This window comes from Zalophus californianus, chromosome 11, assembly GCF_009762305.2.
Source record: "Zalophus californianus isolate mZalCal1 chromosome 11, mZalCal1.pri.v2, whole genome shotgun sequence".
Taxonomy (NCBI): Eukaryota; Metazoa; Chordata; class Mammalia; order Carnivora; family Otariidae; genus Zalophus; species Zalophus californianus.
In genome coordinates, this window is record NC_045605.1 from 63,721,066 (window position 1) to 63,745,497 (window position 24,432).

The 24,432-nt window shown below is 47.0% G+C and overlaps 1 protein-coding gene across 4 annotated transcripts in view; it reads left to right on the top strand.

Moving 5' to 3' along the window:
* Nucleotides 1-24,432, top strand: part of TUB (TUB bipartite transcription factor) — an 81,681-nt gene that overhangs the window by 9,286 nt on the left and 47,963 nt on the right. For 3 of the 4 annotated variants that reach the window (XM_027578995.2, XM_027578994.2, XM_027578993.2), the window contains exons 2-3: nt 11,294-11,378; nt 11,888-11,935. The exons of the other annotated variant lie outside the window; for it this stretch is intronic. In XM_027578995.2, coding sequence (XP_027434796.1) covers nt 11,294-11,378; nt 11,888-11,935 — 133 coding nt within the window. The remainder of the gene's footprint in view (nt 1-11,293; nt 11,379-11,887; nt 11,936-24,432) is intronic. 4 annotated transcript variants of the gene reach the window in all.

Consider the following 24,432-nt stretch of genomic DNA (forward strand, 5'->3'; position numbering starts at 1 on the left):
TGCCTGAGGTTCCCATTTCTCCACATCCTCGGCAACACCTGTTATTTTCTGGTTTTAAACCATCCTGGGACCGGCAAAATGGTTTCTCACTGTGGTTCTGATTGACATTTCCCTGATGAGTTATGTTGAGCATCTTTTCAGGTGCTTCTTGACCATTCATAGATCTTTAGAAAAATGTCCATTCAAGTCCTTTGCCTATGTATTTTGTTTTTAAATGAACTCTTTATTGAAGTATATAACCCGCATATGAAAAAGTGCACAAGTCATAAGTGAAAAATTTGGTGAATTTTCACAAAGTGAATTCACTCTTGTGATCAGAACTGCTCCTTATTTCTGTCCTCTAACACAAGGGCTACCTCCATCCTGACCTCCATTAGACTGACTTCTAACTGGAGAGATTAGTTTTGTCTATTTTTTACTTAATTTAGGAGTACCAGGGGTACTCTTTTGTGTCTTCCGTCTTTAGTTTAACAGTGGATTCATCTATGGTTTTGCATGAAATTGCAATTTGCTCACTCTCATTGCTGTGTAGTATTCTGTGTGGATTTACCATAACTCATCCATTCCACTGTGACAGGTACTTGAGATGTGTCCCAGCTTTGGTTATTATTAATGCTGGACATTTTAATGCATGTCATTTGGTTGATATTTTTGGTGGTTTGATTTTTTTCAGCTTTACTGGGGTATAATTGACATGTAGAAGTTATATATATTTAAGAAGTACAACTTGATGTTTTGATATACATATGCATTGTGAAATGATGACCACAATCAAGCTAATTAACATACCCATCACTTCACATACTTACCATTTTCTTTCTTTCTTTCTCTTTCTTTTCTTTTCCTTTCTTTTCTTTGTGTGTATGATGAGAAAACTTAAGATGTATCCTCATAGCAAATTTCAAGGATACAATACAGTATTGTTAATGACAGTCCCCATGCTGTACATCTGATCTCTAGAACTCATTCATCTTGGGTGACTGAAACTTCGTACCCTTTGACCAACATTTCCCCATTTTCCCCATCTACCCAGCCCCTGGTGACCACAGTTCTACTCTTCGCTTCTATGACTTTGACTATTTTAGATTCCACATAAAGTGAGATCATGCAGTATCCATCTTTCTGTGACTGGCATTTTTCACTTAGCATAATGTCTTCCAGGTTCATCCATGTGGTCCTAAATGGCAACTTCCTTATTTTTTCAGGCCAAATAATATTTCATTGTATATATATATATACACCATATTTTCTTTATCCATTCCTCTGTCAGTGGACGTTTAGGTTGCTTCCATATCTGGGCTATTGTGAATAATGCTGTGGGGAGCATGGGAGTGGAAATATCCCTTTGAGATCCAGATTTAATTTCCTTTGGAAATATATGCTGAAGCAGGATTGCTAGATCAGATGGTAGTTCTAGCTCTATTTTTAATTTCTTGAGAAACCTATACTATTTTCTGTAGCAGTTGTACCAATTTACAGTCCTACCAACAGTGAACAGAGGTTCACTTTCTTGATAATGCCCTTTGAAGCACAAGTTTCTAATTTGGAGGAAGTCCAATTTATCTATTTTTTTCTTTTGTTTAGCTTTTGCTGTCATATTTACAACTTCATTGCCAAATCCACAGTCATGAAAATTAACCGTTTTCTCTAAGTGGTTTTAGAGCATATATTTAGGTCATTGATCCATTTTGAGTTTATTTTGGTGAGATGTAGGTCCAACTCCATTCCTTGGCGTGTGGAAATCCGGTATCCAGTTGTCTCAGCACCATTTGTTGAAGACACTATAGAATGGACGTAGCACTCTTGTCAAAAATCTATTGGCCATAGATGTATGAATTTATTCTTCGAGATGCCAATATCTCACTGTTTTGATTACTGCCGCTTTGTATGTTGTTTTGTTTTGTTTTGAGAGAGAGAAAGGGAGCATGGTGGGGGAGAGGTTTTGTTTTGTTTTGAGAGTGGGAGAGGGAGAGAGAAAATCCCAAGCAGGCTCCATGCTCAGTGGGGAGCCTGATGCAGGGCTCGACGTGGGGCTCGATCTCACAACCCTGAGATCATGACCCTGAGCTCATGACCTGAACTGAAACCAAGAGTTGGATGCTTAACCAACTGTGCCACCCAGGAGCCCGTATAGTAAGTTTTGGATAGGAGAAAAGGGCAAGGAAGCAAGATGTGACCTGTATTAAACATGTCTAGGGAGGGCTGGGACTCCCAAAAGTGTGTGTCACTGAGATGGCATAGAGGGGGCAGTACAAAGAGCTTGAGCTTTATTAGGCAGACCTGGTTCAAATCCCAGCTCTACTTCTTACTAGCTGTGTAAATGTAGCCCAGGTGGGAACATCTTTATTGTTTTGGTTGATTATAAAAATCATGTGTGCCACTTGTAGAAATAGAAGCGGCAAAGTTGAAACAGTTTAGAAGTGTATCAAGTAGATAGTTACTTAATATCCTTTAGTCTCAGTTTCCCCATCTATAAAATCAGGGTGATGATTTTCTTATAGTGAAGGGTCACTGTGGGAATTGAATTGTGTACACTCTCAGGTAGGCTGTGAATTAGAAACAGACCACATGCATATCCACTCTAGGCAGAGCGAAGATCCTAATTTAATTGGCCTGGAGCTTATTGGTGACAAGGGGACCCCACTGGCCAGGAGTCTCTACAACACATCTTGGTGCAGGTTTCTTTTGGTTCCCACACAGGACATGCAGTGCTGACGATACTCTCGGCAAAGGTAGGTTTCTGCTAAGTTGAGAAAGTAGCCAAATTCTTATTGTAAAAGTAGCCCTTTGTACTTAGCGCTCACTTCACCGTTTCGAGAGTACTTAACATTAAAACAATGTGTGCTTCTCTTTTCAAGTTGTAGGCTCTCTTGTCACAAGAAAAAATGTTAGGTTTTCCTCTTCTTAAACCAACTTGATGTCCCCAAAGCCACATACTTTTGGCCGGGGTGGGGCTAGAGTGGGAGGGGAAGCTGGTCAGTGTCTCCATGTTCCCAAACAATGGCTCTAGCTTCAGCTTCCTAACGTTCCAGAAAGTTGTTCCTTCACAGTATTCAAAGCACTTGCACAGTGCATGTGTGACCTTGGGAAAGCTATTTAACTGCTGTGAGCCTCCGTGGCCTCATCACTAAAATGGACGTAATAGTACCTACAGGAAATAGTACCTATCGTTGGGAGGACTCAGTGAGTTAATATTTGCAAGGCTTAATAAATATAGAGTGCTTGGGGCAGTGCCTGGCACATGGTGAGTGTTATTATGTGCTGGCTGTGGTTATTATGAGCGGGCACATAGCAAGTCTCCTCTACAAATATCAGGACTTTTCTGTCCAGTTGAACCTGAAAATTAGGTAGTTCCTAGAACAGGGATAGGTATGGTGGCACAGGAAGGCTCTGCCCCAAGGTGGAGCTGTGTGAGGAGAATGGGCAGGTAAGGGGAGGCGGCTGAGGCACCTAGGGAGGTAGGTAGTCCAGGGACTGAAGAGACATGGCTGATGAGGACCTGGTGGGTACCAGTTGGGACCAATTGGGTGAGTGGGGCACAGTGGCAGGACCTCCAGGCTAGGAATGAAAAGCAGGGTCAGATGGGAACTCAGGAGCTGGGGACCTTAGCCAGTACCTGAGACATGGGTGACAAGGTTCAGCTTCCTCAGGAGGGCCAGGCATTTAGCCCCAGTGAAGAATTCACAAGCACATCAGGACACTGAAACAGACGCTTCCCTTAGGACATGGACTCAGGCCACAGCTGTTGAGAGATCTCACAGAGGGAGCTGACTAGTGAGCCAGCTAACTCTAGTCCCTACTGCTGGCGAGTTGGAACCAGCAGAGAAGCTGGGAGACACTGGGCAGTAGTGGGGGCAGACCAAGCCTGGGGGCAGCAGAATGACCCCTGTGGCAGGTAAGTTCACAAGCAGCTTATTCTGAGATGGAGGTGATGCTTTTCCTGGGCTTTATGAAGCAGGGACAGATGTTGGAAAGAGCACTGTGAAGGGAGCTCGGAATCCAGGACTTCATTCTGGCTACTCCATTAATTCCCATTTTGGCTCTGGGCAAGGCACTTGGCTCTCTGCGCCTGTTTCCCCTGAAGTTGGAGAGGCTGGACTGCTTGACTGAGCACTCTTGGAGTTCTGGTGTTCTGTGAGTACATGACCCGTGGCCTTGCTGTGTGTTCTGTGGTTGGCAAGGCCAGCGTGGGGGGATGAGAACAGGGCAGGCTGGGTTTGGAGGTCCTGGCCATGGCAGTGCCAGCTTCTGGATTGCTGGCAGGGGAGGCTGGGGTGGACACCTGAGACAGGTGATTGGAGGTCCTGCTTTGTTCCAGAGCTTTTGGAACATAGCTACTTTTCTTCGGATGGATTTATAGCTGTATAGGACTAAAATGACTATACTGACTGGGGCAAATGGCAGTAGTGGTGCACGGTCAGTGGAGGAATAGCTCTGGAGGAGGGAGGTGACGGGGGGTGGTCTGTGTCCCATGCAGTTGGTGTGATTGGGGCTCAGGGTGATAAAGGAGTAGAGACAGGAGTAAGTCATGGAGGTGAGGCAAGGATTTCTTGCCCACACTGATGTTTGAAGTCATCAGGCAGTATGGTTTCTCAGGTAGAGTGACAGGATGCTTTTAACCAAAAGCAGAAAGACCCTGGGGGCAGGAACGTCATTTCTGTGGCCAAAGGTAGAAAGAAAGGCACAATCTGGAGGACAGTTTTTTTCTAAGTGGGGACTCACAGGATCCCGTTGATATCTGACCCCTTCATTCTGAAAAATCCTGTGCCCTGATGACAGATAAATGCCAAGCCTGGGTCTCATCTGGGGCATTCTGACCCAGCATGTACTTGGGAGAGTGGCGCACCTTTTTTCTCCATCCTGAGCAGCATGGGCTGTCCTGACATCGAGCAGTTAGAGCTCCTGGCTCAGGTATGTGTTCCAAATCAGTGTCCCCCTCTGAAACTCTGGGCAAATGTTTTGGTGTCCTCTAATCTGAAGAGTAACAAAGAAAACCCTAGACAGGTGTGTGTGTGTCTGTGTGTGTGCGTGCATGGTGGGTCTACTGATGAGTGCCAGGCCAAGCTGTGGGGGAGTCGGTGGGCATTAGGGAACAGCTTGCCTATGCTGTCGCCAGAGGAGGCAGATTTCTGCACATCTAATGGTGCTAGAGAACTGTGCCACCCGACTGGAACCTAGTGTCAGAATGAGGGCCCGTCATCCAAGAACCTTTGGAATCAGGTGGAGTCTGCATCAGGGTAACAGGGACCCAGTATTACCTTCTTTACAAGGTCACATTCCTCAGCCAAGATTTAATCCCACCCGGGCTTTGCCCCTGGGCCCTCTCCAGTACTGCAGACCCACTAATCACCATGCCAGGAACGCCACAGTGCACCAAGAGGGCACTGTCCTGGCGCCGGCCCCTCCCTCACAGTCTGGTTTGCCCTGGGTGGGACAGTCTGGGTGGCATTGCCTTCTCTCTGCCACCAAGTAAGTGTCAGAGAGCCGAGGCAGTGATGGTCTGGGCTCCTCTGGGAGAAGGCTTCTGAGAGTGTGTTTTTCATGGAACTGAGTGTGTGCACCAGTAATTGTGTATCTGGGCTATGGGCACATTGTGCCAGGGTGTGTGTGCACCACTGAGTGTATATGGATGAGTTTGTGCACCTTTGCAGGGAGCTGCCTGTGTGCCACCAAGAGTGGCAATGTGTGTGTGTGTTTGTGTGTGTGTGTGTGTGTGTGAGAGAGAGAGATGTATTTGAATGGAAGCAGGTGTGCTGGAGAGAATTGACTCTGGGGGGCAGGGAGGGGAGACTGGCTTGCTCTCTCCCTCCCTCTTCTTCCCCTGAGTCTTGGGAAGTGGGGGAGGACGGTACACCATCCCTTCCCTGGTGCGGGACAGGTGCATGGGGGTCATGAGCCTGCTCCGCCTCCGCCTGGGCGGCTTCTGCGCGGCAGGGGGGCTGCAGAACCAGCGGACTAAGCAAGGCCCAGGACGGGCCGCTTCCATGTGGGAGCTGATAGATGTCTGTGTGACCTTGGGTGATGAGGCTGCAGGGGAGGGCGGCGGAGGACCAGGGCCATCTCAGAGGAGCTGGGAGCAGGAACCCTGCCTCTGCCACGAGGAGCTCTGGGGCAATCCGGGGCTGCATCAATGTTGGATGAGCCCACGCTGCCTTCGCGCACCTCGATACCATCTTCCACGGTCTCACTTTTAGTGTAACCGGAGAGCCCGTCCTCAGCCCCGAGCCTGCCCCTGGTGATCTCCTCACCACGGTGCCACTGACCGGGGGACGGCAGCAGGGGTGGGCAGGCTGGGCCGGCTCTGGTGAACTGTCCTGGGACCGGGTGGGGGCCGGCGCGCCCGGCCTCTCCGGGCAGGGGGGTCGGTTCCAGTCCGGCCTCTCCTAGGGCCCCTAAGTCCCGGTGCTGGGTTACACCTCCTCCCGCCTCAGGCCACCTCGCGCTCCCCGGGGTGTCATCTGTCCAGCGACCCGTCCTTGGGGCAGTTCTGTCCCATCCCCCGCCTGGCTTTGGGGGTTTCCTGCTCGGGAAGGGGCTGGAGGGGCATCGGCTAGATGAACAGAGATCCCCTAGGGGAAGGAAGGGGAGTAGTGGTGACTGCGTGGAGCCTCCCACTGCAGGTAAGTGTCCAGAGCCCTGAGTGCGTGCTGGGAAAGGAGGGGGCAGGACTGAGGTCTGGGGGTCCCGACTGGCCATGCTCCTCACCACCCCGACCTTTTCTACTCCAGCCCCCGTGCCTTACGCCTTGTGACACCACACCCAGCCTTGCCCTAAGAGAGAGCGCTGGTGCTGTGGGCTGGTGCTCCATCAAGCATCTGGTACAAGGTGGCATATTGGGCTGTGGCCTCGGGTGGTCCAACATGGACAACCACTGTGGTGGGCAGTGAGGTTGGATTGGATCAGCAGCCTGTTTTCGGAAGTAGTTTAAGGGGACACAGGCATGCCTATTTGTTTACATACTGACTTTGGCTCTTTTCCCACTACAGCCACAGAGCTGAGTACAGCTCAGCCTGCAAGCCTAAAATCTGTACCATCTGGCCTTCTGAGAAAATGCTTGCCCACCCCCCTCACCTATTCTGCAGTCCCTGCTCCTTTTTACCCTACACCTGGGCTGGTTCCCTCCTGCCTTCCTCCGCAGGCCCCACAGCACTGGCTCACCCAGGCTGAGTGCTCGCCACACCTGGGAACACAGACTTTGGGGACCACCACTTCACATCTTATCACTACTGCTTTCTTTGGCAAGAAAGGAAAATAACTGAGGGCCACAAGTATTCCCAAGTATTCAATAGGTTATCTGAGAGCTGAGGGTTGAGCCGCTGCAGCACCCTTGCCTGACCCCAAGCTGAAAGCGAGCCCCTTCCTAGGCCGTGGGAGCAAGGTGGGTTAGCTGCTGGTGAGCACCTAATTCTGGCACCTGAGAGGCTAGGCAGGCCAGTTCTTGGTGTGGGCTTCCTGTTACCTCTCTCTGTGGGCCAGGCCAGGAGCAGGTGACAGCTGAGGTCCCAGTGGAATGGTGGGGAGACAGTGCTGTGTGAACAGATAATTACAGGGCACCAGAATGCTCTGGATGCAGCCGGGGAACTCCAGAGGCAGGAGCTTTCCCCTGCCTGCTGCCTTATAGCTTCCAGACCCTAGGGCCCATTGTGCTCCCTCTACTCCAAGCCTCAAGCCTTTGTGAACGAGACTAAACCCTTTTCTTCGGTTCCTGTTCACACAGCTGAGTTCAAGGGAAGAGCAAAGCGGAGGGAAACCCCAGGGCCTGAAGACAGAGCTGCACTCCTGCGGGGCCATCACTAGGTGGCACCCTCGAGGTGCCGGCTCCTGCGGGGAGGGCTCCGCCTGTCCGGGCACTTACCCTTAGTCTAATCACGGCCTGCGAGGCTGCGGTCCCCCACATTCTGAATCCCGCCAAGCCTCACCAGCTCTGTCTGCCCACTGAGGCAGCTCACTGAAACCTCCAGACTCTGTACTTCAGGGCATTTTTACCTGAGAGTCCAAAGGGGTCATCAGGCCTGACCTACAGTCCTAGTGGTTATTACCTGCTTGTCCTCAAACTCCACAGGGCTCCCTGGAGGCAGGGACTGTCTTATTCTTTGGAGCACAGGGCCCGGCACAGCAGGGAGGGTGTGTGGTGGTGAGTGAGGTACACTAGACAGAGTGTTGCCATCACTGCCCGCCACTGGAGCAGGTGTGCTGGAGAGAATTGAATCTGCGGGGGTGGGTAGGGGTGGGGGAGGGGAGACTGGCTTGCTCTCTCCCTGCCTCTTCTTCCCGAGCCTTGGGAAGTGGGGGACGACGTGTATACCACCCCTTCCCCTTGTGCAAGACTAGGTGCGGTGGGGGCCATGAGTCTGCTCTGCCTCCGCCTGGGCAGTTTCAACTGGAACGGAGCTAGTGAATGTTTTTCCTATCCAGGTGTCCTGCCTATCCTGCTGGGAAGCTGGGTGGGGGCTGGGGGATCCAGGCACCTGTACCTTGGGAGGGGAGTCTGTTTGGAGACAGGAGTAGCCTTTCCCCCCTCTGGCCTGGTTCTGTTGGTGCCAGCATCCTAGGCTAGGGCCATAGCAGGCTGCTTATTTCTGGAGAGAGTTTCCAGGCAAACCTGGAGTTGTCTGGCACTGGGAGCAAGCACATGCTCATCAGGAACAGAGATAGGGGCTGGGACAGACTTTAGCATCTATGGTGGCCTTGCCCCTCTCACCTGGCCCCAGCTCGGGCCATTCCAGGAGCCTCCCCGTCTAACAGGGCCCAACTGCATAGCTGTTCTAGTGTCCCAGATGGAGGTTTGGAGGGCTGCATCTGTGTTGGGGAGGACAGCCACCCCCTCCCCAAGCAACTGCTTCTGATAGCTAGGGATGGTGTCAACAAGGGACCTCCACCCAGCGCCAGGGCGGACAGACGGTGTGGGTGAGGTGTGAGGCCTGGACCCTGCCTAGAGACTAAGGATGATTGTCGAGCGTCCCTCACCCGCTGTAGTTCCCGGGAAGAAGGGTGGAAACCATGTCCCGTTGAGTCAGCGGAGGCCAGGCCAGCTTGTGCCCTTGGGTGTGACCCCTTGCAGACTCTTCTCCCTGATGGACTGACACTGACATGCAGGTGCCATTTCTCTGCCTGGAACAGGCTCCACCGTAAGACTGGCGTCATTCACTGGGGTAATTACTGGTTTGGGTTCGATTTCCATTCAAAACAGTAATCCCAGCCTGAGCTGGGTGTCAGATCTGAAGGCTGATTATTAGTAACATTTATCAACAGCCTCTCTCAGCTTCAGGCAATTACAGCTAATCTGCAGTTCCTGCTCCCTGTCTCATGGAACTGCCTGCCCCTTCCCTGCCCGCCCCCTCGCCCCTCCATTCCCTGCTCCCCCCCTCCCCTCCCCTAGGCAGCCAGCCTGAGGGAGGGCAGGAGATGGGAGCCCCCTTCTGAGTCACTGTCACCCCACATGTGGGGGCCTGTGTGCACGCTGGGCACCTGGGCTCTTCATCGGCAATCTTCGTGTTGCAGAGTCTCGGGAAGTCTGAATCCAATTCTGTCAGAACTGAGAGGAATCCCTGCGGTTTGCAGAACGCATGTCTCCTGGCTCTTTCACATGATGTATTTTCACCTGCAGCAGGGACCCTCTTGCCCCTGACCCCTCTGTCCTCCCCTTCAGGCCCGAGACTAGCGTGAGGCACATGGGGCCTTTATTTACCTCAGGTACAAAATTTAAGGGACCACTGAAAAGCTCAGGAATTGACATAACTAATATTTCAATGCAATACCTTTGAAAATCAAAATTAACACAAATACATCCATAATGAACAAAATCAAAATGTGAATAGAGGCTCCAACCCTTGATTACAGGATTTGGCCTCACCACCTCACACTAATTCCGGCCCCCATGGAACCCTGTCATAGTTTAAAATTTGGTTGTTTTGTGTATGGGGGGTATTTCTGCATTCAATTTGACTTAAAATATTATCTTGATAGCTGAGTCTTTTGGCACCTCATTCAGCTTCCCCTCATTTCCCTTTGGGCCCTAACCCCTGCTCCCTTCACTTCTTCTTGTCTACTACCTCTCGCCGGCGCTCAGCTTCTCTGTGAGCGGGGCCCCAACCCTGGGCTGGCCCTTTGAGGGTGTGGACCTAGGGAAGGGAGTGGACAAATGCTTGCTGGCTGACATCAAAAGGGCTTCTTATTGCCGGCCCGGGCAGGGAAAGCGGAAAGAAATAGCAGGAAGCTATGCTGGGGCCTTGGGGGCCTGCTGTGTCACTCGCAGAGACAGAATGGATAAGATAAATCTTATCTATAAGATAAGACTCACAGGAAGTCCTAGCTGCGTACTTCAGTGCGAGCTGCTGTGTGGGACATTCAGGGGGATGTGTCCAGAGAGCAGGTGAATGGAGGGTTCTGGAGTTTAGGAGAGGAGCGGGCCCACAATGCAGGCGTGGATGTTCTTGGGTTGTGGGAGGTGGGGGCGCCCGGGTGGCTCAGTTGGTTGAGTGTCTGACTCTTGATTTCGGCTCAGGTCATGATCTCAGGGTTGTGAGGTCAAGCCCTGCATCAGGCTCTGCGCTGGGTATGGAGCCTGCTTCAGATTTAGAGAGCGCCCACATGTGCGCTCTCTCTCGCTCTCTCTCTCAAAAGGGTTGTGGGAGGTGAAGCCTTGTGAGGGGGAAGGTCACTTGGGTGCCTTTTAGGTGGAGTGGCAGGGCAAGGGGCTGAGGACGCAGGCGAGGAGATCCTAGACCCCCCCATCAGTCCCTCGAAGACTCCCAAGCACAGACCTGCCACCGACCCAGGGCAGGCCACCGAGAGCGGCAGGGAATGTGTTTTCTGGCTGCGGTCCCTCCAGATGGGGACTCCAGCCTCCGTGCGCGCGCCTGGCTCGGCCTGGGTCGCTATAGTAACCGCAGATGCAGGCATACAGGGTCTCGGTGTCGCCATGGAAACGAGCAGCTGGGTGTCCCTGAGTGGCATGGCCACTGAGGCCTTGGAGATTCGGGCTGGTCCTGAAGGGCTTGGGAGGGGGACTGTGACCAGCAGAGAGGGTTTCTGTGTCCCAGTGAATCCTGATGGTGGTTGTTAGTGTGACTGTTGCCACGGTGATGGAGGGAGACACCTAGGTGGCTTGTGGCAGCTTCAGTTGGGAGCTGAGTAGTGTAAGGAACTGCAACAGGATCCCGGTCTTTGTGTGCAGCCTGAAGCAGCACCAGCCTCCGGACTCCCCCCAGCCTTTGTCTGCCATGGAGGGCAGGACCCTCTGCTCTCTTCCTGGGTCCGCACCCTTTTGCCAAGACAGGGGTTTTGTTCCCAGGAGGCACTCTCCGGCCCATGGGATCTCAGCAATCAAAGCGACACAGGAAGCCTGGGCCCCTGAAACGGGGCCACCGAAGAGATCGGTAAGCATTTGGCACCCCTGCCTTTAGCCCAGGGATCCCACCCTTGGACCCTCCCCACCCCCCCCGCCCTCCTCGACCCCACCACTTGCCTGTCACCACATGGGGTCCCACAGGCCTCCCACAGTCTCAGGCTCTAGACAGGTGAACAGGGAGGCTCTGCTCCTCCACCTGCCCCAGATCAGAGGGCTTTCCTCCAGCGTGGGAGCGAGGCCTCTGCCCTTGGCAGCTCCGTACTCCTGCCCTCGGTCTCTTCTGGTGGGCTTCTCTTCCCGGTCTCCACCAGGCCCCCCTGCTTCATCCCCGGCTCTGCTCATCACTGTCCTCATTCTGGGCTGCCTGTTTGCTGTCCCAGACCCCGTCTATCCTGATCCCATTGGATTCCCAGCTGAAGTGGCCAAGACCAAGGCCCCGAGAGAGGCCTTGAGTGACCGTGGCCTGGCCAGGCAAGGGGCAGGAATGAAGAAGTGAGGCGACAAGGGCATGGAGTCACCCCCTCTTTCCCCCCTCAGGAGAACAACCAGGAGGAAATACTGGAAGGAAGGAAAGGAGATTGCTCGGTGAGCTGGCAGGGGAGGAGGGAGCGCTGACTGGGAGAGGGCCATTCACAGGAGACTGCAGGGAGGTGGAGGGGAGGACATGGGCAGCTTGGTGGCCATGGAGCCCATGTGTGCTGGGGGTGTGTGTGAAATGGGGCCCAGGGGAGGGGTGACCCCAGGCAAAGGCTGTACTCCCTATGGCTCTTGTGACCTTGGTTTGTTCCTCTTAGATCCTTCTGTGGTCCTTCTGCCCTGCTCCAGCCAGGTGGTGTTGCCCAGAGCCCCCAGGGTCCTGGGCTCTGCTCCCCAGCCTATCCTGGGACTCTTGGCCAGGCCTTCCCTAGAGAGGAGGTGTTCTCAAGCTGTGGCCCAGCATCACTGAGGGAATTCCTTCCCACTGTCCACACACCCAGACCCCCATTGCTACCTGCACCAGGCTGATAACCCAGGCCTGTCTTCTGCAGTCACAAAGTGGGTCTTTCCCAAGACTCCTGACAGGACTTCATTTGTTCTTCACTGATGTCAAGGGCCCTAGGATGTATCATTGGCCCAAAGGATAGGCAGAAACAGCTACCTTGTGAAGGAAGGGACTCAGTCCTGGGTACAGATGAGGCAATATGATGGGATCCCCTCACCAGCTGCAACATGGGGTACTGAGGGTCCCTGGTACCTGAGGAATCTGCCTGCCTTCCAGGGACCAGGCCAGAGACATACAGGGGCATCTGGAGCTCTCGTGGATGTTGGTTCTGAGTTTCTGATGGGGTTTGTGATGAATGTGCCCTAAAAGGGAAGCTCGGTGGAGAGCCATGTGTCTCTGGTATGGCCATGTGGCTGGGGCCTCCTGTGTTCTCCTTTTCAACACAGCCTCAAACCAGGTTGACTTTTTAGCCTAAAGAAAATCTCATGAAGAGAAAGATGGGAGGCATGGGGGTACCACTTGAGCTTACTTCAGAGGCTCTCAGGAAGGAGGAGGAGGAGGAGGGGTGCAGGGAGCGAACCCCAGAGGGATGACTCTGCAAAGGACTCTCATGAAACTTGAAGACTTCTGCTCATTTATCTTCTGCAGCTCAGGGATTCTGAGCCCTGTGAGCTGATTAGCATCTCCTTCCTCCACCCACACCCGTAGACCATCTAGGCTGCAAGAGTCTTTGGGATCGCACTGCCCTTGTGTAGCAGGCAAACCGAGGCCTCAGGGCACGGTCACACTGCAAGTTCATGGCAGAGTCAGGACTAGAACCCAGGGCCCCTACTCAAGGCTCTTTCTCTTCACTGCAGGCCAGGGAGCCAGCCTCGCTGGATGGGAGTCAAGGGGCGTATTGGGAGTGCGTGGTCTTTTGGTTATGACCTTGCTTCTTGCACACAGAGGCTCTGAGCACACTGTGACTGTGTATCTGGCTGATGGCTAGCTGGCAAGCACTCCTGGCCATCCTGGGTTTCTGGGATTTGGTGCCCCTTACACTAGGCTCTCAACACCACTCTGGCTTTTCCATGTTTACAGGCTCTGCCAGTATCTCTTAAAAACTACGTAATTCAAGATGGTGCCAACAAGCATGGTGTTTCACCTGTGGTCAGACCTGTAAGGGCACACGAGGCTATAACTAGAAGGATAAGGGAGGTGAGGAGCCAGGCAGCCTCAGGGATGAAGGCTGAGTTATAAGGCTATATCTCTGCAGGCTGGGAATAGTCATAATTAAGGGCAAAGTTAGATGATCCAGCTATGTAGGGACCCAGACAGCAAAAGAATTTTGTCACAATGTTTTTGTCCTAGGTTCTGCCATAATACCAGAAGCTTCCATGTCTATGAAGACAGCTCCTCCAAACCCTGGCTTCTGAGTTACTTGTTGTCTTCAACTCACTGACTGTCACCTCTATTTCAGCAACCCATTTCCATGATCTGGTCATCATTTGAAACCATTCCACCTCTGAAGTTTTAATCTCCGTATACCTCCTATGTGCTCTCTCTCCCTTGCCTCCACCATATCTGTTCATAGAGACCTTCAGGCTCCTGCCTCTTACTTCTTCCCCTCACCCTGAATCAGCTCTTGTTCCCCTCCAGTCTGGATGCTATGGCCTATTACTTGAACCGCTTATCATTCACCACCTGGCCCCGTAGCCTCCCCTAGAACGTGGCAACTGCCTGCCTTCTCCAGTCCTGGCTTATTATAAGGCTGAGATGGGGGGTGGGAATCCCTTCATGAACTGACGCTCGTCCAACTTCGTGGTCCATAGCCTCAACTGAGGCCCCAACAGTGCCCAGCAGTCCTGCTGCCTACGTCTACTCCAACTGCACCCCCCCCCTGCTGTTTCAGAGCTCTCACATACCCCTCTGCTTTTCCACACCACAGCTTCCCCACTCACTCCCAGCAGCTGACCTAAACTCTCTCTTTATAAGGAAAAGAAAACTTAGCAGGAGGTAATTTCTTTAACCTCTGCCCTGGGCTCCAAACTGACCTGCATCCATGTCCATCCATGCCTCTGGCCTCCATTATACTGAGAGATAGATGTCCCTCTTCCAGTTAGCCTCTCCACAGAAGATCTGGTAACCCTTCCCTCAACCCCTGCCCGAGTACCCCCTTCTATTGCTCATTCATTGTACCCTGGATCTTCATCGTCTCCACTCTCCTGGCTCCTTCCATTGTAACCCAGTTAAGAAACAAAACAAAAATACCTTGACTTTACAACTTCCTCTGTCTCCTACTCTTCTCAGCCAAGGCTGTTGAAATCAAAATCTGGGTTTATTATCTTCATATCCTCAACTCCTGCTCAATCCACTGGCTTCTGTTCCCACTCTCCCCGTGTCTCCACTGATTCTTTCTGTAAATCCTGCTGCAGCCTATGAGGTCCTAGTTTATCTCAGCAGCATTTGATGTAGCTGAGCAACCTTCTACCTTTTGAAGCACTCTTCTCTTGAGTTCCATGACCTCACACTCTCCTTTTCTGCCTCCTATTCTGATAGTCATTTCTCTGTTTGTTTCTTGAGAGTTTCTTCTGATCACCCTGGCAGTGCTAAAGTGCCCCAGCATTCTGTCTTGATGTCTTTTCTCCCTTACACTTGTTTCTGCTGATCTGATTTTCATGGCTTCAACTTCCATCTCTAAGCTGATGACTACAGCTGCTACCTAGATATTTCTCCTTCATTTCGTTTTTTCTATTCAGATCTATCACTTTTTGCATCATGTGTTTTGCAGCTCTGTTCCTAAGTGCATACACATTTAAGGTTGTTATATCCTTTTGAGAAGTTAATCCCTTCATTAATATAAAATGTTCTTCATCTCTGGTAATATTTCCAGTTGGTCTGTGTAATCACTCTGGCTTTCTGTTGACTAGTGTTTGCATGGCATATCTTTTTCTATCCTTGTACTTTTCATCTCTCTGACTTTATATTTTCAAAGTTTTTTTTTAGAAAGCATGTAATTGTGTTATTTTTATCCAATTTGACAAATTTGACTTTTTAATTGGAGTGTTTAGACCACTTACAATTAATGTTGTTATCAGTATGGTTGAGTTTAAATCTGCCATCTTGCCATTGGCATTCTATTTGTCCTGCTTGTTCTTTGTTCCTTTGTCTTCTTTTTTTGCTTTCTTTTAGATTGGGTGTTTTGTTTTGTTTTGTTTTGTTTTTGTGGGGTTTTTTTGTGTGTGTGAGTCTATTTTATCTCCGTTCTTAGCTTATTAATTGTAAATTCTTTTTTTGTTTGTTTTTATTAGTGGTTGCTTAGGGTTTATATTATACATCTTCAACCTTAAAATAATATTATACCATTCATGAATATCATTGAGAACCTTACAACAGTATACTTCATTCTTCCTGTCTTTTGAGCTATTGTCATGCATTTTGCTTTTAGCTATGATATACACCCAACAATACACATTTTTTTTTTTTGCATTAAACAGTGAATTGTCTCTTTTTAAAAAAATAACATTTTTCTTGGGATGTAATTCATACACCATACAGTTCACCTATATGTAGTGTACAGGTCAGTGGGTTTTAGGTTGTGCAACCATCAGTACAATCAATCTTAGAACATTTTCATTATCTACCCCCCCCAAAAAAGCTGCATGCCCATCAACTGTCACTCCCCTTCTACCCACCCCCAGCCATAGGCTACTGCTACCTTATTTTCTCTACAGATTTGCCTATCGTGGACCATTCCTATGAATGAAATCACATAATATGTGGTCTTTGTGACTGGCTTTTTTCCTTAGCAGAATGTTTTCAAGGTTGTTCTACGTTGTAGTATGTCTCAATAGTTCATTTCTTTTGCTACCAAATAATATTCCATTGTATGGACACACACATTTTGTTTATCCATTCATCAATTGATGGATATTTGGATTGTTTTCGCTTTTTGCTATTATAAATGATGTTGCTGTGAAAATTTGTGGACACATTTCATTTCTCTTGGGTATATACCTGGGAGTAGAACTTCTGGGAATCTAATGTTCAGCCTTTTGAGGAATTGCCAGACTATTTTCCAAAATGGCTGCACCATTTCACATACCCACCAGCAATGTATGAGGTTTCTAATTTCTCTACATCCTTAACAAAATGTTTTATTTGTGGTTTTTATTATAGCTATCCCACTGAGTGTGAAGGGGCATCTCATTGTGGTTCTGACTTATATTTCCCCTGATGACTAATAATGGCTAATGATGTGCCTACAGGCCATTTGTATATCTTTGGGAAAATGTCTATTCAGATCCTTTGCCTGTTTTTTTTTTTTTTTTAAAGATTTTATTTATTCATTCATGAGAGACAGAGAGAGAGAGAGAGAGAGAGAGAAGCAGAGGGAGAAGCAGGCTCCCAAGGAGCAGGGAGCCCGATGCGGGACTCGATCCCAGGACCCTGGGATCATGACCTGAGCCGAAGGCAGACGCTTAACCATCTGAGCCACCCAGGCGCCCCCTTTGCCTGTTTTTAAAATGGGTTATTTGTCTTTTTATTACTGAGTTGTAACCATTTGTTAGGTATTCTAGATACAAGTCCATTATCAGATAGTGATTTGCAAATGCTTTATCGAATTCTGTGACTTATCTTTTCACTTTCTCCATGATATCTTTTGCAACACAAAAGTTTTAAATTTTGATGAAGTTTATCTATTTTTTTCTATTGTTGCTTATGCTTTTGATGTCGTATCTAAGAAATCGTTGCTTAAACCAAGGTCACAAAGATTTGTGCCTACATTTTCTTCTAACAGTTTTACAGTTGTAGTGCTTACATTTAGATCTTTGATTCATTTTGAGTTAATTTTTGTATAGAGTGTGAGGTAGAGGATGCCAAGTCTTTCTCATTTTAGATATTCAGTTGTCCCAACACCATTTGCTGAAAAAACTATTCTTTCCACCATTATATGGTCTTGGCATCCTTGCCCAAAATTGACTTATAAATGTGAGTTTATTCCTGGACTCTCAGTTTACTGCCTTGATTCATGTGTCTGTCCTTATACCAATACCACAGTCTTGATTCTTGTAGCTTTGTTGTAAGTCTTTGAAGTCAGGAAGTGGGAGCTCTCCAAATTTGTTCTTTTTAAAGATTGTTTTGGCTATGCTGGGTCCCTTGAATTTCCATATGATTTTAGGATCAGCTTGTCAGTTTCTGACAGAGAAACCAGCTGGTGTTCTGATGTGGATTATGTTTAATCTGTAGATCAATTTGGTGAGTATCGCCATCTTAAAAATATTGAAACTTCTGATCCATAAACCCAGGATGCCTTTTTATTTATTTGGGTCTTCTTCACTTTCTTTCAAAGAAGTTTGTAGTTTCCATTGTAAAGTCTTGTACTTCTTTTTAAAAAATTTATTCCCAAGTGTTTTATTCTTTTTGATGCTCTTGCAAATTGAATTGTAAATTCATTTTTTTGGATTGTTCACTGCAGGTGTATAGAAATATAACTGATCTGTGTCCTGTAAGCTTGTGGAACTTGTTTATTAGTTCTAATAGTTTTTTGGTGATATCTTAGATATTCTTTATACAAAATCATGTCATCAATGAATACAGATAGTTTTACGTCTTCCTTTATAATCTGGATGCCTTTTATTTCATTGTCTTGCCTAATCGTCTTGGCTAGAACCTCCAGTTACAACAGATTTTTCAAGAGCGAGCATCCTTGGTTTGATCTTAAGGGTAGATAATGCATTCAGTCTTTCACTGTTAAGTATGATTTCAGTTTTTGGTTTTTCATAGGTGCCCCTTATCAGGTTGAGGGAATCCCCTTCTGTTCTTGGTTTGTTGAATGATTTTATCATGAAGAGGTATTGAATTTTTTCGAAAGCTTTTTCTGCATCCACTAGACAATCATGTGGTTTTTCTACTGATACTGTATATTGTATCAATATCATATTAAGACTGATTTTTAGATAAGGCACCTTTGCATCCCCAGAATAAGTCCTACTTGATCAAGATGTATAATCCTTTTTTATATGTTGCTGGGTTCAGGTTTTGTTTGTTTGTTTGTTTGTTTGTTTGTTTAGTGAGAAAAACTTTTCATGGGCACCTACATATTTACCATTTCCAATGCTCTTCATATGTATTTGTAAATCATCCTCTAGTATCATTTTCCTTTTCCCTGCAGGACTTATTTTAACATTCCTTATAGTACTGATCTGCTGGTGATGCATTCTCTCAGATTTTATTTGTACGAAACAGTTTTTATCTTGCTTTCCTTTTTGAAATATATTTTGACCAGAAATAAAATTAAAATTGACAGGGCTCCTCCTCCCCCCACAGTGCTATAAAGATGTTGCTGCACTGTCTTCTGGTTTGCATTGTTCCATGAGCTGTGTGCTGCCTTTCTTTTCTTTGTCCCTGTTTGCAGTGTGCGTTCCCTTCCCCTTTTCTGGCTGCTTTTAAGATTTTTTTTCTTAAAAAAAATCTTTTCAGTAATTTGATCATGAGGTATCTCAGTGTAGTTTTCTTTATATTTCTTCTGCTTGAAGTCTTTTGACGTTGTTGGACCTGTGGGTGTATAATTTTCATCCAATTTGAAAAAATTTGGGTCATTATTTCTTCAAATATTTTTTTCTGCCTCTCCTCCTCAGCTCCTCCCCCACCCCTGGAATTCCAAATACATGTATGTTGGACAACTTGATATTGTTCCACAATTCACCAATAACTTCTTTTTTCAGCACTTTTTTCCTGAGCATTATTTTGGATTATTTCTATGGCTGTGTCTTTGAATTCATAATCTTTTCTTCTGCAGTATCTAATTCTACATAGTGTATTTTTTGTTTTAGGTATTGTGTTTTTCAACTCCAGAAGTTTGATCTGGGTCTTAGCTACATCTTCCGTTTCTCTTCTTATTATAGCCATATTTTCTTCTGCCTTCTTTCCTATATGGAATAAGTCTGTAATAGCTCTTTTCACATTCTGGTCTGCTAATGTCATCTCTAGATATTTTCCTCGTGACTAATTTTTCTTCTGAATTATGTGTTCGATCCTCCTGATTTTTTACATGTCTGATAATTTTTGATTGAAGGATGGATGCTGTGAACTTTACACTGTTGGGTGCTGGATTTTGTTTTATTCCTTTAAATAGTGTTAGACTTTGTTCTCACACAGTTAAATTATTTAGAATTTGGATCCTTTTGAGGTTTTCTTTTAATCTTTGTTAGGGTAGGTCCAGAGCAGCCTTTAGCCAAGGGCTAATTTAACCTCACTACTAAAGCAATACTCTTCTGAGGACTCGGCCTGATGTCCTGCGTATTAGGAGGTCTTTATACTCTGATAGGAACACAAACTATTCCCAGCCTTCTGTGATTTTTTGGGATTCTTCTGCCTACTTCTCTCTGGTGTTTTGTTACCAGGATCACACAGTCTCCTCACATCGGGTCAGCACTCAGCCGAAGATTTGATCTCTTTCCCATCTGCACCTGTCCTGCAAACTCATGTTCTGTCTTCCGTTTCGGGGCTGTACCTGTGGTTCCTTCCATATCTTCACCTGGTAAACTTCCCGACATCCTTCAGGACTCAGTGCCACCTCTGCCAGGAAGCCTGCTCAGTTGTCCTCAGTCACACAAAGTGCTAAACTCTATCATAAGTCTTAGTCAACTTTAATCATGGGTTATATCTAAATATGCTAGTTGGCTGTGACTCTGAGGGTAAGGCCCTGTCTTGCTTGGCTCTGTACCCTTAGTGGAGGGCTGTACATAGAGTAGGTGCTCCATATAAGTGCAGTGAATGAATGAAAGCCAGGTATGGAGGCATGGCTGGTGGAAACAAGAAGATCCAAGGCCAGCTGCCTTCCAGTGGCTTGGATGTCTCCAGGGCTCTCCAGCCCAGAGCAGAGGGGTTCAGTGCATCAGAGCCTTCCTTCCAGAGTTGGACAGTACTGGACTTTAGGGTTTATGCTATCCCCCTGCTCTGCTGCACAGGGGCTAGATTTACGTGAGCTTTCCAGTGGCTACATATACCTGCTTCAAAGGGAGCTCAGCAATATCATCCCAGCCAGTGTGGGCTGAGCCCCATGGAGGGTCTTAGGGTGGCTGGACTTTCGGCTCTTCAGCAGAGCCTTCTCCTGTATGAGGATCATAAACTGTGCCACAGGAAGCCTGATGTGTCACAGGAAATTTAGGATTTTAGGATAGGGTGTGACGAAGGGCTGTGATGACTGGAATGTGCAGCCACACGATGTAACTCTGCTGGGAAAGGTCCCACTTGCTCAGCCACTTAAAAAAGTATACACTTGACTATGATTCGATTATAAGCTCCATGAAGGCAGGAGCCATGTCTGTCTTTTTCATTGTGTGTCCTCAGCAGACTGTGTGTATACACAGTAAGCACTCATAAATGTTGAAGGGATAATAACGGCTGAAATTTACTGACAACTTAAAGCACACCGCAGATACTTCTGAGCCATTTACACAGATTAACTCATACAACAGTAAGAACCACCCTCTGGGGTGGATACTATTATCATTCTCATTTTGCAAATGAAGAAACTGGGACATGGAGTGGATAAGTAAGTTGCCCAAGGTCACTTTGTCACATAACTGGGGAGGCAAATTTTCAAAGATTGTACCCTTAACTTCTGTTGATTGAATGAATGAATGAATGAATGAATGAATTTTGATTTATAGCATCTGCAAAAGGAGACCATAATAGACAAAAGTGTATTTCCTAAAACAATCATCACAACGTCTGATTTTCCATAATTTGGACTGTCCATATTCAATATCAGTGCATCTCTCTATACTATGTATAAAGCATTATATAATATACAAATGTAGCAATACTGTGTTAAGTATTGCATAATCCTTAGCATAGTGTATATCGTTACTATTGACGTTGTGATCTTACAACATGCCAGGCTTTGTGTTAAATATTCTACATACATTGTCTTCTTTCATATTCATAATTCTGTGAAATAGGTGTTAGATTTCCTGTGAGATAGCTAAGGATCAGAGAGGTTAAGCCCAAGGTCATGGAGCTTGTTACAGAACAGGATTTGAGCCCTTGTCTATTTAACTCCACATCTGTGATCCTAACGGCTTTGCTGTACTCCCTGTCCTGTAAGGCTGCGGGACTACCTTGGGCTTTCCAAGCTCGCTCTCCCAGGAAGCTCCCAAATCCTAGGGCCTAGTCCTCCTTTCCCAGCCCTACCGAGGCGGGACTGTGGGTACCCCAGGCAGGCTTTCCCAGCCCCTGTCCAGCAGGGGGAGTTGAAGCTATGACAGTTCAGACACTGGTGCAGAGTCCCAGTACTTGAGAGCTTGAGGGACGCCATTTTGGAGCCCATGCTAGACCAACTGAATCCCAGTCTCCGGGAGTGGGGCCCCAGAATCGGAAACTTTAAATAGCTACCCAGTTGACTCTGATATCCAGATAGATTTGGGAACCACTGGCCCAGGCTCAGGAAAAAGGAACCAGATACTCCTTAGGAAGAGAAGTGGTAGCTTCTTGCCCAGGCCAACTTCACAACACCTTTTTTAGAAGCATGGTGGCATCATGTGACATGAACATATGTTGTAAAATAGATTAAAATATTTTTTAAAACATTGCAGTAAATTTGGAATATATGAAACAATATAGGGAAGAAAAATAAGACACCTAGAGATAACTCCTGTTAACTTTTTGCTTTATTTCTATCTTGTAACTTTTCGAAATACATACAGTATATATAAAAGCACAAATTGGGGCACCTGGCTGGCTCAGTCAGTGGAGCATGCGACTCTTGATCTCAGGGTCATGAGTTTGAGCCCCACGCCTAGAGCTTACTTAAAATTAAAAATAAATTTTTTAAAAAGCACAGATTTTTAGTGCACAGTTTATAATGCATTTTCACAGCTGAATACAGTCATGTTAACAAAACCCAGACTAAGAAACAGAATGTTGCCAGCACCCTAGAAGCTCCCTTTGAGCCGCTTCTGGTAACTGCCTCCTCCCAAAGCAGTTGTCCTGACCCCTAACATCATCAATTAATTTTGCTCGTGTTCAGCATTTACATAAATGGAATAATTCATTATCTCCAACTTGAGTGTGTCTTGTTTTGCTCAATATGATATTTGGGAGATCTGTCTGTGTTAGGTATACAGTTACATGGTAGTTCACTTATCGTCACTATATAGAATTTAATTGTGTGACTGTAGCACAATTTATATATCCATCCTACTGTGGATGGCATTTTGGAATTTTAAAGTATTTGGCGGTTATGACCCTAGTGCTGTTAGAAACAGGCTTGTCCATGTCCTTTGGTGCACATATGTATTTCCGTGGGCCAGGAACCCAGTTGTGCAATTGCTGAGTTTTATGTTCAGCTTTAGTAGATGCTGCCAGAGTTTTCCGAAATGGTTCTACCAATACCCTTTCACCAGCAGTGCGTGAGGCCGGTTTGCTCCACATCCTCACCAAACTTTGGTTTTTCCTGTCTTATGTTAGCTGTTCTGGTGAGTGTGCACTATTTGTTGTGATATTGGAATTGTATCTCCCAGTGAATAATAAAATTGAACATCTTTTCCTTCATGTATTTATTTTTTATTTTTTTAAGATTTTGTTTATTTGACAGAGAGAGAGAGAAAGAGAGAGCACGAGCAGGGGGGAGGGTAGAGGGAGAAGCAGACTCCACTGAGCAGAGAGCCCCACGCCGGGCTCGATCCCAGGACCCTGAGATCATGACCTGAGCCGAAGGCAGACACTTAACTGACTGAGCCACCCAGGCACCCCAGTGCATTTCTTTTTAATCTTTTACTTATGCACCCACCCTGGTAACCCCTAGTTCATTAAGAGAGAAAAAAAAAAAAGGAGGAAAAAGAAATAAAGAAAACAAGTAAGCTAAACCCTAAAGCAGAAACGCCCAGGTAAAGTCGTATGTTATTTTCTCTTTCAGTGAAGTCTGTCATCTTAAAAAAGTTCTGCCTATCTTAGGCTTAAAAGAAAATGTATGCTCTGCTGCTATTCTGTCTCTTAGCTCTTTCTTCCTAGGCTTTTATCAACCACTTAATTTTTACTTGTTCTGCCAATAGCATTGGTATTTGGGGGAAGGATGCATTTTTATGAACTTTGCACGAATAGTCTTCAAAGAAAGGCTGCTGTCGCAGAGGAAAAGCTTCAGCTCAGTGTCAGGAAGGAAGCCTCAGGTAGCTCGTGCCCTGAGCAAGTCACTGGTGCTGTGCTGCTGGAAACAGTAGGGAGCTGTGCAGTGAGTGGAGGTATGAGCTTTCCAGGGTAGATGCCAAAAGTAAGGTTGTTTTGTGTTGTGTTATTACTTCATAAAATAGTTAATTAAAAATAATGGGTCTCAGGGGTGTCTGGGTGGCTCGGTTGGTTAAGTGTCCAACTCTTGATCTCGGCTCAGGTCTTGATCTCAGTGTCGTGAGCTCGAGCCCCGTGTTGGGGTCCATGCTGGGTGTGGAGGCTACTTAAAAAAAAAAGATGGGTTTCAATTCTCTTGAGGTGCTATTTTGGAAAAAAACTCTTTTTGGGTGTTATCTGAAAAAATGTACAGTATGAGTTTGTTCACAAGTGGCAATTACACAGGTTTGTGTGTGCATATATTAACAAAGTCGTGTAGCTGTTTTGTTCTCTAAATTTTCTCCGTAACCTGTTTTTACATATCATTAAACATTATTAGATGAATTTTGTTTTAATGGCTATATCATGGTTCTTTTATGGACTTATTGAAATGTATTTAACCATTTTCCTATTTGCATCATTTCAAGAATTCCAGAATCCTCTATGATGAAGATCTTTGTACGTAAATTTCCATGCTCACCTGATAACTTTCTTAGAATAGCTTCAGGGAAGTGAAATTCCTGGCTCAGAAAGAATGACTGCCTCAGAGATATTCATTAAAGGTCTTTGGTGCGTTCATAGGATCACATTTCCTTCCAGAAAGACTACCCATGAGGACCGCCCCAGACACGCCCTCCCTCAGTACTGTTTGCCAGCTTTATATTCAGTCCCATGCGCAGCGTCTCTTGCTGTACAAGGCACTGTTGTTTTTAACCTTATAAAATCCTTATGGCTTCTGGATTTAGGAACATACTTAGAAAAGCTCCTACACACGATCAGAAGAATATTCTCC